Source organism: Bactrocera oleae, chromosome 3, assembly GCF_042242935.1.
Source record: "Bactrocera oleae isolate idBacOlea1 chromosome 3, idBacOlea1, whole genome shotgun sequence".
NCBI classification, from domain to species: domain Eukaryota; kingdom Metazoa; phylum Arthropoda; class Insecta; order Diptera; family Tephritidae; genus Bactrocera; species Bactrocera oleae.
Genome location: NC_091537.1, coordinates 49,803,433 through 49,819,524, shown reverse-complemented (window position 1 = coordinate 49,819,524; position 16,092 = coordinate 49,803,433). Strand labels below are relative to the sequence as shown.

Here is a 16,092-nt window from a genome sequence, read left to right as displayed (position 1 = left end):
TTTTTCAAGTCAAACTACTTATTCTTCCAAAACATTTTCTTATCAGCACGTGCTGTGTTCAAATACTTTAATTAACGCTCCAATTATTTCTGAAGAAGACGTAAGTTAAAATCATCTTTTAGTTACGGCCCAGACATGATACTCATACTTCGTAAAAAATTGTGCCAAATATATTATAATATATATAGTTAATATATATAATATATAGTATTAACTTGCCTTTGAAAAGAATATTTCATTCCTTTAAACACGGTATATTTCCTTCAATATGGAAACAGCTATTTATAATTCCTTTGCATAAAGGTGGATTTAGATCCAACATTTAAAACTATAGAGGTATCGCAAAACTATCAGTTACACCTAAACTTTTTGAAGCTATCATCACTGACCGTATAAACTTTTCAATTTCTCCGTTAATTTCCTGCTCCGTTAATTTCCTGATCTGTGCACCCCTCTTCTTATGTAATAAAACACCATATTCTGGAGCACGTTTTTAACTATGTTGGGGGTTAATATGGGCCCTAAGCTTAATTTTAGTCTTCATATTGATACCATGGTCTTAAAAGCAAAAGCTGTCCTCAGTTTTGTTAACCGTTGGTCTAAAGAATTTAGAGATCCGTATATTACTAAAACACTTTATAAACTTTGATAAGACCTATATTGGAATATGGCTCTGTTGTATGGAACCCTAGCTTCTAAATCCATTCTGACAAGTTAGAGTCTGTTCAAAAATAATTTTTACTTTACGCCTTAACGCATTTCCGATGGGATTCTAGGGTAAGTCTACTTTTATACACTAGGCGTTTAAAACTTATTAATCTACCTACACCTTCTAGTCGAAGGGAAATGCTTGGCATAATATTCTTAGTGAAAATCTTGAATGAAACAGCTTGCTGTCTGAAATGAAATTTAATATCCCGGTTCGCTTTTCGAGGCAGTTTAGACCTTTACTGTTAAAATCCTGTAGATCAAATTCTGAACTAAACGAACCATTCCGCCGTATATGTCATGATTTTAATTCTCATTCCAGCACATTTGACTTATCTGACTGACTTTTTTAAATTAAAAAGACTTTATTGTTTTCTCTTAATAAATGAAAATGTAACAAATTATTATATCGTAACTATAAATCTTAGCTGTTGAAATTTTTGTTTCTGTAGCTGAGCAGTTTTAGATCTCAACACTTAAAAAACTCTCTTGCCTTTTCTGACTCGGCTAATTCTCCACGTATGCGGATTGCGCCCCTCTGGTCGGTCGCGCGGGAGGAGGGTAATCGTTGTTATTATTATTATTATTTTTATACTCTCGCAACCTGTTGCTACAGAGTATAATAGTTTTGTTCACCTAACGGTTGTTTGTATCACCTAAAACTAATCGAGTTAGATATAGGGTTATATATATATAAATGATCAGGATGAAGAGACGAGTTGAAATCCGGGTGACTGTCTGTCCGTCCGTCCGTCCGTCCGTCTGTCCGTCTGTCCGTCCGTGCAAGCTCTAACTTGAGTAAACATTGAGATATCTTTATGAAACTTGGTAGACATGTATCTTGGTACCGTGAGACGGTTGGTATTGCAGATGGGCGTAATCGGACCACTGCCACGCCCACAAAACGCCATTAATCAAAAACAAATAACTTGCCATAACTAAGCTCCGCAATAAGATACAAGACTGTTATTTGGTACACAGGATCACATTAGGGAAGGGCATCTGCAGTTAAAACTTTGTTTTAAAAAGTGGGCGTGGTCCCGCCTCTTATAGGTTTGATGTGCATATCTCCTAAACTGCTAATGCTATAATAACAAAATTCACTGGAAGCAAATGTTTTTAGCACTTCTACAGACGGTGTGAAAATAATTGAAATCGGGTGGCAACTCCGCCCACTCCCCATATAACGGTACTGTTAAAAACTACTAAAAGCGCGATAAATCAAGCACTAAACACGCCAGAGAATTAAATTTTATCTCTGAGATGGTATAAGATGACTTTATAGGAACCGCGTTCAAAATTAGTCAGTGGGCGTGGCACAGCCCACTTTTAGGTGAAACTCCATATCTTGAGATCTGCTCAACTGATTTCAACCAAATTCGGTGCATAACGTTCTTTTCATGTTTCTATGTCATAGTGCGAAAATGGGCGAAATCGAACTACAACCACGCTTACTTCCCATGTAACACCATTTTCAATTCCATCTGATTCTTTCACTTTCCACTATGCAAATCAGGTAACAAAGATTATATCGGGGTAAAAGTTTGCGTGAATAATGCAATTAAAGTATGCCACCTTGCGGCCAAAAATTGTCTAAATCGAACCGAAACTGTTCAAACCCCTAAGTACTAAATATGTGGACCCCAGTGCCTATAGTTGACCTTCTACCGAAAATATCAGTCAATCCACAAAGAAATCTCAAACGAGTATACCATTTGACTTTGCGAGAGTATAAAATGTTCGGTTACATCCGAACTTAGCCCTTCCTTACTTGTTGTGGCTAAATTTGTTCGCGCCCTAATATGTATTTTTGTTTTATGGTGTTTTAGTTTTGCGCCCAATGTATGTATGTTTTTAGTCGATCAGGTGTTGGTGTCGATTAGAGCTAACTCGGATGGTGGTCGAAACGAATGAATAGAGTTGCGCGTAGGATCGTTATTTTGTCGAATGAGAGGTGTGGGGTGTCATCTTGCTGAGTGTGGTGTGTATTAGTAGGGTGCGCCAAATTTTTCCGGGTAGAGTGATGTGTACATGTAGAAGGAGGTTTAACTCATTTAACCAGTAGAGTCACAACTACATACTCTAATTCTATCAACTAGTTCGTCAATTGAGTCTCTTTCGCCATGATTTTCTACTAAAACATTTTATTTCTGGCTTACTTACGTTACGTACTTAAATTATCCTTAATAAGTTAAGTTCTTTTCGCACTACTTGTAATTTTATATCTTATTATACCTAACAATAATTACTTATAAGTAGTGCTAAGCTGATCTGAGATTTCTCCTCCTACTATCACTATACTTCTTAATGTTAGTTGTTGCTCGTGTTTTTTAATTTTTTTTGTTAGCTTAGTTGCATTCTTTGCAATATTTGTATTTTTCGCAATTCATCCAAATTATGTATTGTTATATTATATTTATATATATATATTTGTTTTTTGTCTATTATTTAAATTTTGACTTTGCCATGTGTTACATAATATCACATATGCTTATTTACATAGTTTTTGTGGTGTGTTTTACCTCGTTTTTTTGTTAGGTTACCTTTATTAATTTTACAACGCATTACATAATGTGGATTCTTTCAATAATTGTTTTAAGTAGACAGTACATATGTGCACATGTTTAATCACTTAGGTATGTAATACGGATTTGCCTTTTTGCTCAGTTAACTTAGTTTTTAGGATTATTTCAAAAGAGTGTTTTACACGGTTGTAGTTTTCGCTTTTCGCTTATCAGTTAACAGAGATATTTTTCCTGAACCAATTTCGCCAGTTATGTATGTCGTACTTTACTGAGTAATAAGCCGATAATGAACATGATTTTTCTTAGTTTTAGCAATCTAAGTAATAATAGTGGGATGAGTAGATGATGGGAAAAAGAAAGAGAGACAAATTGAAGGGAAATTAAGATTGGAAGTAGTATTAAAGGAAAGTGATGAGTGGTGTTGGTTATTATTTTTATGACTATGTAACTATATACATCAAGTTGAACAGCAGGTCCAGAATGAAACAAGTGTATTTTGGAAATTTGTCACAACAGAAGAAGAAATAGTAATAGTGATACCATCTACCCGGACTTCAGCAAAGTATTCGATAGGGTGGACCAAGGTATCCTTCTAAATAAACTTAGCAGTTGTGACATTAAAGATAACGCACTGAGCACGACCACACTCTCGAATACCAACTAACTACAAGTATATGGAATCGGAATTATTAATATCCGCAGCGTCGATTTATCGTATTTTTACAGAAAATTTGGGCCTCAGAAAGGTTTGTGCTCGACTTGTCCCGCACACTTTGAAACAATACGAAAAAGACTTCAGAATCAGACAGATTTTTTGACCAAAAATCGCATTCATATCATCAACCATTCACCCTATTCGCCTGATATGGCACCCTGCGATTTATATTTGTTCGGAAAACTACATTTGGCCATGAAAGGAAACCGCTATGCTGACGTTGATGCCATCCAAAAGGCGACGACCGCCATCCTCAACGCTATACCGACAAATTACCTAAAAAAGTCATTCGATAACCTTCTTGAATGTGCAAAACGTTGTATTCAGGCGGAAGGAGACTATTTTGAAGGCGACCAATAAATTTTTCAAAAAATTAACAAATAATATTCGTTTTTTAATAAAAGTCCTGAAACTTTTGAATTGCACCTTGTATAACCTAAAAAACGAGATAACAAGCGAAGTTGCGCACGTAAAGGACCTGATAACAAACTGACATTCAACAAGCATACAGAGAAAATCACTTAGGTTTCATAACTTGGAGTAGCAAGAATTTCACGAATCATAGCACATTACTACACCTTTTTTCATCTCTGGTTCTACCAGTTTTGGAATACCTCACAGTAATTTGGTCTCCTTTCACCGACACCGCAATAAATTGTATCGAAACAAGTAAGGAAGTTCTAAGTTCGGGTGTAACCGACCATTTTATAGTCTCGCAAGGTAAAGTGGTATACGGATTTTCGTATATAGTTTAATTAAAAGTAGGGACTATTTCATCCACTATTTACAATGATAGACAAGAAGAGGCACTACCATTAGAAAGAGATTCTTTCTGAATTTCAATAAGATTTTATACATATTGACCGATAGATGCGGTATAAAGTCATTCGGAAGTTTGAATGTATATGTATTAAATAATTGGGCGTCATTTTTGGCAAAAGGGCATCACAAAAATTTTCTCACCGAATTTAAATACTAGAACTTACAGACTGACCGATATGTTCGTGTAAAAATCAACCATATGTATTTTTGCCCGCATATTTGGTGTTCTTGAAAAGTTATAGACACGATTTATGCAAAGTTTTACTTTAATAACTTCATTGCTGTTTGTTTTGTATTCTGTAAAAAAAAAGAAACAGATGTAAATTAAAAGTTTGTCATATGGGATGTACTATTGTCAACCGATTTCCTCCAATTTTATAGTGTTTAATAAATAATTAAGTAACCTCATAGACCAAATTTGCTTTAAATTGATGAAGCAGTTCCTGAGATGAAGGATTTCACCTAAAAGTGAGCGATGCCACGCTCATGGTCAAATTTTTACACCGTCTCCCATAAAGCCATTCTCTGCCATCCTTGTTGGAAGTTTAATGTTAGTGGCTCATTTATTCAGTGAGTTATCGGACTTTTAGTAATTTTCAACATAACCGTTATATGGAGAGTGTGCGGGGTTATTATCTGATTTTATCCATTTTCACAGTGTATGAAAAATGCTAAAAAGGCTTCTTCTCAGCGATTTAGCTTCAGTGGTTTAGGAGGTATGTACATTTTGTTTAAGTTTAGCCCACAAGTGGCAATACCAACCCTTCTTGGGTGCCAATATGTTTTTACCAAGTTTCAGATATCTTAATTTATACTGAAGTTATCGCTTGCACGGACGAACAGACAGTCACCAGAATTTCAAACTTTTTTGGTGGTGTTTCACGTTCTTCATTTCTCATTTCAAAATCATTATCTCTAAACCATTGAAACCATCTTATGTATGATGCTTCTGATAGAGCATGATCGCCATATGCCTCGACAAGCATTCGATGCGACTCTGCAGCACTTTTCTTCAAATGAAAACAAAAAAATTAATGCTTTCCACAAATCATCACTTTCCGCTACAAAATTTGACATTTTCAACATTAAATACCCGTACACCTGGTAATTTTAGGTAATACTGTTTGTACCGTTAGGTGAACAATCCTCTGTGCAAAATGTTGCGAGAGTTTAAAAATATAATTAAACTCTGTAAGAGTTTGGGTTACCGTTATGTTTGTATCACCCGAAAGGTAACGTTAGAAACCCTATAAAGTATGTATACCTATAAGTCACAAATATAAATCATCAGCGTGACAAGATGAGCTGATTTAGCCATGACCGTCTGTCTGTCCGTCCATTTGTCTGTATATTACAAACTAAGTGCTTGTATGGAAAGCTTTTTCATTTGACGAGATACCTTCCATAAATTAGGCATTGATTATTACTTAAGGCAATACTGCAATCTCCGAAGAAATTGTATAGATAGGATTGATATAGCATATACCAGGCATATAAATTGAACGATCGGAATCAAGTGCTTGTATGGAAAGCTTCTTGATTTGACGAGATATCTTTACCAAATTAGGCATGGGTTTTTGTCCAAGGGAACGGTAGCAAAGGATTCTGCTTGTCCATTATTGGGAACTCTTAAAAAACCAGTTCTTTCAAATTCAAAACAATTAAACTATTTAAAGCATAAAGCTTTCAACTTACGTCATAGCAGATATCGTGTGTGAATATGAAGCATGAAAATGCTCAGCGAACTTCTGAAGCAGACGCCGAGCGCAAATCTTTGTGTAGAATAATGTTTGATGAGCAATAAAATGTGAAAATACCTGCATTTCTTCATTTTGATTTAACTTTTTTGAATAACTAGCAGTATACCTATATGCTATAAGGCGTATCAGGTGCTTAAACTCCATTTTTGATATACACAACCACACGATCATACTTACCAAACCTAAAAAAACTAACTAACTACCAAATATATAAACGCAAATTAATTAATTTATTTTACAATAATACTTTTCATATATTTCGTCCATAGCCATTCTTTCTTTTATTTCCATTGCTAAAACTTTACATTATTTTTCCATTTCCAATTTCTCTTCTACCTCTTCTAACTCTAACTTTTTATTTTGCACTGCCCTGTCGTATTCAAACTTTCTCTCATCGAATTTAAGCTTCTTTTCTTCAATATCGATTTTTTTCGCTTGAACAACCACCACCTATACTGTAGAAGGATTTGGCACTCGCGAAATTGTCCTCAGGGAATAGGATGGCATAGTTAAAATATTCGCAGAAGCTGCGGCATTTGATGGCGCAGCACTTGGTGTCTCCACGTTGCTCAAAGCTTCCACTTCTGCGATTGGTGCAGGACACAAAAAGCGCTTATATCAAAGGTGAATCAACAGAAGAAGAAGAAGGCTTTGATTAAAGAATGGAGCTAAATCTAATATATAAACTTTTGTTTAATAAATTGCCAGTATTTTTTATTACCTTTATTGTTATAAAAAATAAGAAACACTAAATTAAATTATATTTTTTATGCGGATTAATTGTATTATCTGGTAAAAGATAAAAAAAATGGTTAGTATATTTTTGTAGGCTCTCGAGTACAATAGGTCTCTTGTCCTATGGGACATGCTCAAACAAAAGAAATCAGTTCGTTTCAATGCCTTTTGGCTATATATTTATTTGCAACTAATCCCGGACTCAACGCATGTTTTGCGTTTGTATACTTAAGTTAAAATTCAAAATCTCTTAACGGTATTCCTTATGTAGAGAAAATTTTAATTATTTCATGCTAATTAATTATTTATTATAAAAGATCTTTTGCAGGTGACAAAGAAAATGTTGAGATACGGACTATTAATAGAAATAGTTGATATAAATAAGAAATATACGCTTGACAACGCTTTAAGTCATGCAAATTACAGAAAATCGGCGGTATTAACTGATGTCATTTGTGTCAACATAAATAAACTATTAAGCCAAGCATCAGCAGGCCGTTATTTCAATAAAACATATCAATGGTTTCTTTGGTATAAGGAAGGTAAACAGGTGGAATCGCTTATTTCACCTGACATAGATTACCTCGGCCCAAATGCGCAAATCACTCTTATTAATGGCTCCAACTCTATGATTCAGATTTGGAACGTTTACTCAGTTGGAAAGCACTTACGAAATCCATTGAAACTATCTTTAATTAACTTTTCACCTTTTAAGAAATCATCTAATAAAAAAATTGGCAATAATATAATGCAACTCCAATACTCACGTAAGAGGAACCAGTTTCATGGTGCGATATTAAGAGGAGCTACAGTTGTAAGTAGTTGAAATAATTAAACTTTATTAAGCATTTAATCTACTACTGTAAGTTGTCTTCAGTTTTTAATTATGACACTTTTTCAATAAAGAATAACTCGTGTGAATTTCATTTGTGTATTTTCCATTTCCTAATTCCTCTCAATTATTTCGTTTATATTTTAAACTCGAATAAGAAGATTAAGAATTACACATTGATTAATTGAAAAACAATTACTAAACTTGTTAATCGTTTTTCGCACTCTTCTTCTGTTTTGAAACTTGTAGGATAGAAATGTATATAAATGATCAGGATTACTAGACGAGTTATATTCCGAGTGAGTATTTCTCTATTGGGGTTATATCTGTATTGGGGCATTCTTATGTTACAGTGTGATTACGGGCGAATTTTGTATTTATTTACTAGAAGACCCATCCACTCGTATAGCAAAGGTATACATTAAATTATATTATAGTTAATTTTTCTATACAGTAAAAATATTGTTACACATAAAGACCGAAACATTAGTATAACCGGTAAATTTGAAAACTATTGATATACATTTTTGTAGTTCTGTGTTAAGCCAAATAAACATAAAATGTGTAATTTTGTATTTTATTTATCTTATATTCAAGTTTGTAATTAATGAGTAAATTACAAAGTTGTTAGTGATGATATGTAACACTTAATATTATGAACTTCGTAATATTGTAAGTTCTACCAATTTAAAATTATTCCAATATTTTTGTCTACATTAATATCACAGAGTTATCATCATCATCACATTGGTCAAAAGACGTCCACTGCTGCACATAGTTAACTACAATATATTTTTTATCTTTTAATGGTTTTTCGACGTGTGAACCCGCAAATTCAGATGATTCCGCAAACTTGCAACGACTGGCCTTATGATTTATTGATGGTCAATACAAAAGCCAGACGCACGCGAAATTGTAAACGCTTAAAATCGAATGATGATCTAAGCTTCGAAGACATTATTCATTAGCTTTTTCACAAGCAGTCTCGTTCCATAGCAAAGTCGGTGTTGATTTATGTTTTCCAGTTATCATCTTATTAATCCTACTTTTAGTTGCAAATTATGTGGTAGTATTCCTGAAAATTCGGAAATTTTCATGCAATTAAAAATTCTGCGGGATTGTTGACTACGTCATTCTGGTTTGTAGCTGTGTCAACTGATTTCTAAGTAAACAACTCTTATGGAAGGAAATTCTGAATTGTCGCATTGAGACTTCGACACCTTTACTTTTTTAGTCAATATTATTGTTTTACGTCCAGAAAAACACACTGAATTAGCTCCTCTTTTGAGGCTTTCTGAGGGAACCCAGATTTCTAATATCTCGGAACTGCTTCGAAAACACAATCGTAGTTTGATCTTATTTCAACAAAACTTGCATGTTAGTCGTTAATTGGAGTTTCCTTTCGTGCCGGCGAAAATTAGATGATTTAGGCATCCGTATAATTCGTTAGTAACAGTTGATCGGGGAATGACTGGAAGAGTCTACAAAAATTACCTGACAACAAAATCATGGCTCTATTAAAAATGTTTGGTTGTCATTTAAATTTTTCAAAGTCCTGTCCAGTGCTTTCAGGGACCTCTTCTTGGCCATTGTGCATTCGTCCCAAGTTATCAGCTTGGCGATGGTGTAAATTGGTGTTTCCTTGGTTTGCACGATTAGTGGTCATTTCAAAGATAAATGCGCAGTTCGTCCGCCTTCAACAAAGTAGCAGCTATTCCAGACGAAGCAAACGTTAGGAAAAAATGAGGTACATTTTTCTATCGGAGTTTGCCCAATAGCAATGAAATTGGGTACATTTTTCTTGAACCCCCGAGAGCATCAAGAAAGTAAATCCCTCCAGATCCACTGTTCACTAGTTGTGCGAACTATTTAGGTAAATGTTTCAGTGTCCTACTGTTATTCTCTTTGTAACACATAATTAAATGCATCTTGAGTAGAACGATTGGTCAGTTTATTTGCCCTCAATAAACATATATCTTCAATCATGATCAATTTCGCATTATAAACTTCGGCAGTAATTTGTAATGTAGGAATCAAAGTTTGACAACGCACACAATGTGCGTTCATCGACAAAGTCTTCGGGTTCAAGAGCAAACATGTCGATATTACATTTGCAAACAATGTTCGAATGTGATATGATTTAATCCTCGAGCGTAGTATCCCAATGTGAATCGTTCTCGAGCAACTCTAGTAATTGACACGCCTTGCGTGTCACAGATATCCAGCAACAGTTCTCAGTTGTTTAATAACGTTATAGTTGTTCCATATTATCAGCTAACATTCGATTTTTCGTTCGACAGATGACTAAAATATAACTATTCGACAACCAAAATAATTTTTTCTTAACATTTCAATGATGATTTCTTTATATGAAGGGGTGTTACCTTGTAAGGCGTTGCGCAAGTGAAAATGTTCGCTATCGCGAAAACGCAACTATGTAAGGCGATAAGCGCACTAGAAATTGCGTTTTGCAAAAAAAGGATGGATTTTGAAATTCTATTTGAAATTAAAGGAAATAAAGGGTGTCCCAAAATTGGACAGATGACTAAAACATAAACATTCCACAACCAACTAACATCCAATTTATAATCCCTTTGCATAAAAGTGGATTTGGATCCAACATTGAAAACTATAGAGGTATCGCAAAACTATCAGTTATACCTAAACTTTTTGAAGCTATAATCACTGACCATATAACCTTTTCGATTTCTCATCTCAGCATGGATTTCGTAAAGGGAACTCGACTATAACAAACTTACTTGAATTTGTAAACCATGTATCATTGGGTTTTAGGGAACATAAGCATACGGATGTTATATACACAGACTTTAGCAAAGCTTTCGATGAAGTAAATATCTCGATTCTCATACATAAACTTGATCTGCTGGGCTTTCAGCCAAGATTCCTTCAATGGGTATCTTCCTATCTTTATAATAGAACACAACGAGTGATATTTGAGGATACACCTTCAGATACAATTAATGTTTCTTCTGGTGTTCCGCAAGGTAGTCATCTTGGCCCGATTCTGTTCTTGTTGTTTATTAACGATATCTCTTCAGTAATAGAATTCTCAAAAATTTTATTATACGCTGACGATGTAAAGCTTTTTAAATCATACACTTCAACTGAGGAAAGGTGTCTGTTGCAAACAGACTTAAACAATTTGGTTGCATGGTGTGATAGAAATGATTTGCCATTGAATCTCAATAAATGTAAGATGATGTGCTTTTCCCGTAGATCTGTGCACCCCTCTTCTTATGTAATAAAACACCATATTCTAGAACAAGTTTTTAACTATGTTGATTTGGGAGTTAATATGGACCCTAAGCTTAATTTCAGTCTTCATATTGATACCATGGTCTTGAAAGCAAAACCTGTCCTCAGTTTTGTTTAACGTTGGTCTAAAGAATTTAGAGATCCGTATATTACTAAAACACTTTATACAACTTTGGTTAGACCTATATTGGAATATGGCTCTGTGGTATGGAACCCTAGCTACCAAATCCATTCTCACAAGTTAGAGTCGGTTCAAAAACAATTTTTACTTTTCGCCTTAGCGCATTTCCGATGGGATGCTAGGATAAGTCTACCTCCATACACTAGTCGTTTAAAACTTATTAATCTACCTACACTTTCTAGTCGAGGGAAATGCTTGGCATAACATTCTTAGTGAAACTTTTGAATGGAACTGTTTGCAGTTCTGTTCTCCTGTCTGAAATTAAATTTAATATCCCGGTTCGCCTTTCGAGGTAGTTTAGACCTTTACTGCTAAAATCCTGTAGATCAAATTTTGAACTAAACGAGCCATTCCGCCGTATATGTCATGATTTTAATTCTCATTCCAGCACATTTGACTTATCTGACTCACTTTTCAAAATTAAAAAGACTTTATTGTTTTCTCTTAATAAATGAGAATGTAACAATTTATTATATTGTAACTTTTGATCTTAGCTGTTGAAATTTTTGTTTCTGTAGCTGAGCAGTTTTAGATCTCAACACTTAAAAAACTCTCTTGCCTTTTCTGACTCGGTTAATTCCGCACGTATGCGGATTGCGCCCCTCGCGTCGGTCGCGCGGGAGGAGGGTAATCGTTGGGTTATTATTATTATTATTATATTAAATTTTCGAACTGCGGCCGCAAATCTTTCATTACTTTTTAAAATATTTTTCAATAATGAAGACACGTTGTTCTATCAATTAACGCCCGACTTTTACTATGTCTAAACTGTCAGCTGCCGATTTGTTTACTTTAGGGTTGTCAACCTTTATAAGAAAATGTTATATGGTAAATGCCATCTTAATTTGTATGATATTATGAACTATAATTCTGAAGTGCTTGATTAGTGTACCGTCTTTAATAAGGAATATAATTTATTGTAAATGGAATGTGTTATTTGGTATGCCACTCATTCAATTATCCTTATACTTGTGCCTTCTTTGTGTGATATGGAACGTCAACAGGGTTCTTTATAGCTTCAGTGTGTTAGAGCCCGATAGCGTGCATTTTTGCAGATTAACACCATTTTAACTATGTTCGACTTGAAGGTCTTTCACCTTTTCAGCTAGTACTCCCGAAATAAAAGAAATTAATGCGGAATGTACTCGAATTAGTAATTTTAATGCTGATATAATTGGCCCGGTTTGGAGAACATATATCCGGATCGAAAGGCGTCACCCAGAAAATGAAACTCTCAGATTACTCGTTTGGTCAGGATGATGGCGATCGAAAGAAAGAGGCCCGAATAAAATCGTCGATCCTTTTGGTTGACTGGGCGAAGAGAGTGTTGAAAAGGGATGGGTCATCGTGTGTGGTGTACTTGTATGTTGGTATCCATTGGAGGGTGATGTGGGCTTGTATGTATTGGCCTGTGGTGTTCTGGATAGTTAATTGTATTGTTGTGGCGTGTTGGACTCAGGAGGAACTGCTGGAAGTCGGTGTTGTATCGTCCGATATGTTTGTGGCTGTCTGCTTGCAGTGTGGCTGCGCGGGGCATGCGTGATGCTGCCTGCTGCACATTTGGCACAGATTGACGGCCGTGCACTCTTGCGTATCATGTGCTCCTGAAGTGCTCCTGCAGTGCTGTAGTCGGTGTGGGCGGCGCCACATGCAGCACCGCAAGCGTTGCGGTTCCATGATTGGTGTTGGTAATGGTCGCATGCCACTTAAAAAAGATATTTAAATATATTAAAGTTTAAGTATTAAGTATTGAAATAGTTATACTAATTGAATCAGACAAACATCCAATGTATCTGCTTATATTGTTATACTAGAAAAGTAAAAAATATTAGATAAATATAAATTTAAAAAAATTCACAAAATTTTGTAGACTTACCTCAGACTTTTAAAAATGGAAATGACTTTTTCTTTTGACATTTTTCACTCAGTTTTTAATGTTTCTTTTTGGGATTTTTTATTGGTTTTCTCATTTGCACTTATTCAATAAGACCAAGAAATTAGATATCAAGTTTTGTTTGTTTGCGAAATTCGAAATTGGTTAAAAAATATATATACCATAAGTGTGCAATGGGGTTAGTGATTGAAGAAAAAATGTGTAATTGTGTTGAAATTTCTGGAGAAAGTAGTTAGTGGTGGTTATGTGGAAGTATGTACATATTATATTATGGCACTATATTACAAATATTAAAAACAAATATGTACAGAAATTGTAATTATATAGAGTTGTAGTGTATGGAAGGTATAGAAAACTGTGGGAAAATGTTTTAGATAATATCCGGAATGCTGCATGTGGAAGGGTATACTGCTTTTATAAGTTCGGGATTTATGCGTTGGTAGCATTTGTCATAAGCTTACCATGTCGCTTTCGCTTTAAGCTTTGAGTAATTTTTAACGAATCCCATGATGTCGTTGCTTTCATTAGTTCTTAAATAAATACAAGGACTGCGAGTGGCGTTCTTTGCTTTTTTATTAGCAAGTTCATTACCTGGAATTGTCCCGATTTTCTCTGATTAAAGGGCTGCTGTTGGATGCATTTTGAACAGCTGTGATTTTTGCAAGTCTGTCGGTACAGATAACGTATTTAGCTTTGGAGGACATGATTCATTGGATACATTTTTTTATGACGTATGCTTCTGCGATAAAAACAGAACATGGTGAGAAAAGTAATCTATTTTTAATAACTTCCGAGTTCTCGGAAACCACTGCATATGTGGTGCTGTGGAAGTTTTTGAATCCATCTGTGTAAATGAATTTCCATCCTTCATAACTGAGCTTTATCTAGTTTGGTATAATAAATATGTCGTACACAAATCAAAATGTAGTACGTAGGTTACATTTATATTTCGGGATTTGGCAACTGTATTGTTGTAATCTGCCAACTCACCTCTTTATCGTAAAGTTTGATATTTTTGATATTATATATACTCAGAACGTTTTGATATATGAGCACTATTTGTGCTGTTTAAAGTACAGTAAGTAAGTAAGTATTCATCTCAGCCAAAAAATTAAATAAAATCGCGAACATTTTCGCGCGATTATTTTTTTCAACTTTTGACGTGGATTAAATTAATCAAATAAAAAAGTGTTCCATTCAAGCACTTTACTCCGATCGTTCAGTTAATATGGTAGCTATTTGCTATAGCCGTCCGATTAATAAAATTTCTTCGGCGATTACTTTGTTCACTTAGACAATTACTCATGCCTTATTTCGTGAAGATACCTCGTCAAATGAAAAACTGTTCCATGCAAGCGCTTTACTTCTATCCTTCAGTTAATATGGTAACTACATGCTATATTCTCCCGATCTACACAATTTCTTCGCATATTGCATCAGCGGATGAAATAATAATCCATTACTGATTTCGTGAAGATACCTTGTCAAATGAAAAACTGTTCCATGCAAGCGCTTTTCTTCTATTCTTCAGTTAACATGGTAACTACATGCTATATTCTCCCGATCTACACAATTTCTTCGCATATTGCATCAACGGCTGAAGTAATAATCCATTACTGATTTCGTGAAGATACCTCCTCAAATGAAAAAGTTTTCCCTGCATGCACTTTACTCCGATCGTTCGGTTTGTATGGCAGCTATATGCTAAAGTCATCAGATTATTAAAATTTCTTCGTCAATTACTTTTTTGCCTAAAAAATAAACTCATGCCAAATTTTGTGAAGATACCTAGTCAAATAAAAAGTTTTCCATGCAAGCACTTTACTCCGATCGTTCAGTTAATATGGTAGCTATATGCTATAAGATATTGAACTATTGCATGAAGTAATAATCCATGCCTAATTTCGTGAAAATAGCTCTTCAAATGAAAAAGTTTTCCATGCAAACACTTTGCCCCGATCGTTCAGTTAATATGGCAGCTATACGATATAGTCATCTGATCTTAACAATTTCTTCGGAGATTGTATTATTGGCTGAAGTAATAATCCGTGCCGAATTTCGTGAAGATACCTCGTCAAATGAAAAATTTGCAAGCATCGGAATCCGATCGATCAGTTAATATGGTAGCTATATGCTATAGTCATCCGATTTATACCATTTATCGGTGATTGCATTATTGGCTGAAGTAATAATCATGCCAAATTACGTGAAGATAACTCGTCTAGTAAAAAAGATTTCCATCTAAGCATTTTGCTCCAATCGTTCAGTTAATATGTTAGCTATATGCTATAGTCATCCTATAAATAAATACAATTTCTTCGGAGATTGCATTATTGCTTTAAATAATAATCCACGCTTAACCTCGTGAAGATACCTCGTCAAATGAAAAAGTTTTCCATGCAAGCACTTTATTCCGATGGTTCAGTTAATATGGTGGCTATTTGCTATAGTCATCCGAACTATACCATTTTCTTCGGAGATTGTATTATTGTCTGGAGTAATAATCCATGCCTGATTTCGTGAAGATACCTCGTCAAATTAAAAAGTTTTCCATGCAAACACTTTGCTCCGATCGTTCAGTTAATATGGCAGCTATACGATACAGTAATCTGATCTTAACAATTTCTTCGGAGATTGAACTATC

General features: G+C 34.7%; 1 protein-coding gene across 1 annotated transcript in view; it reads left to right on the top strand.

Annotated features, from left to right (window-relative positions):
* Ir31a (Ionotropic receptor 31a) overlaps positions 1 to 16,092 on the top strand; it is a 980,688-nt gene that overhangs the window by 35,036 nt on the left and 929,560 nt on the right. Inside the window, exon 2 of the mRNA XM_070106506.1 lies at positions 7,583 to 8,079. Within this exon, the coding sequence (XP_069962607.1) occupies positions 7,583 to 8,079 (497 nt within the window). The remainder of the gene's footprint in view (positions 1 to 7,582; positions 8,080 to 16,092) is intronic.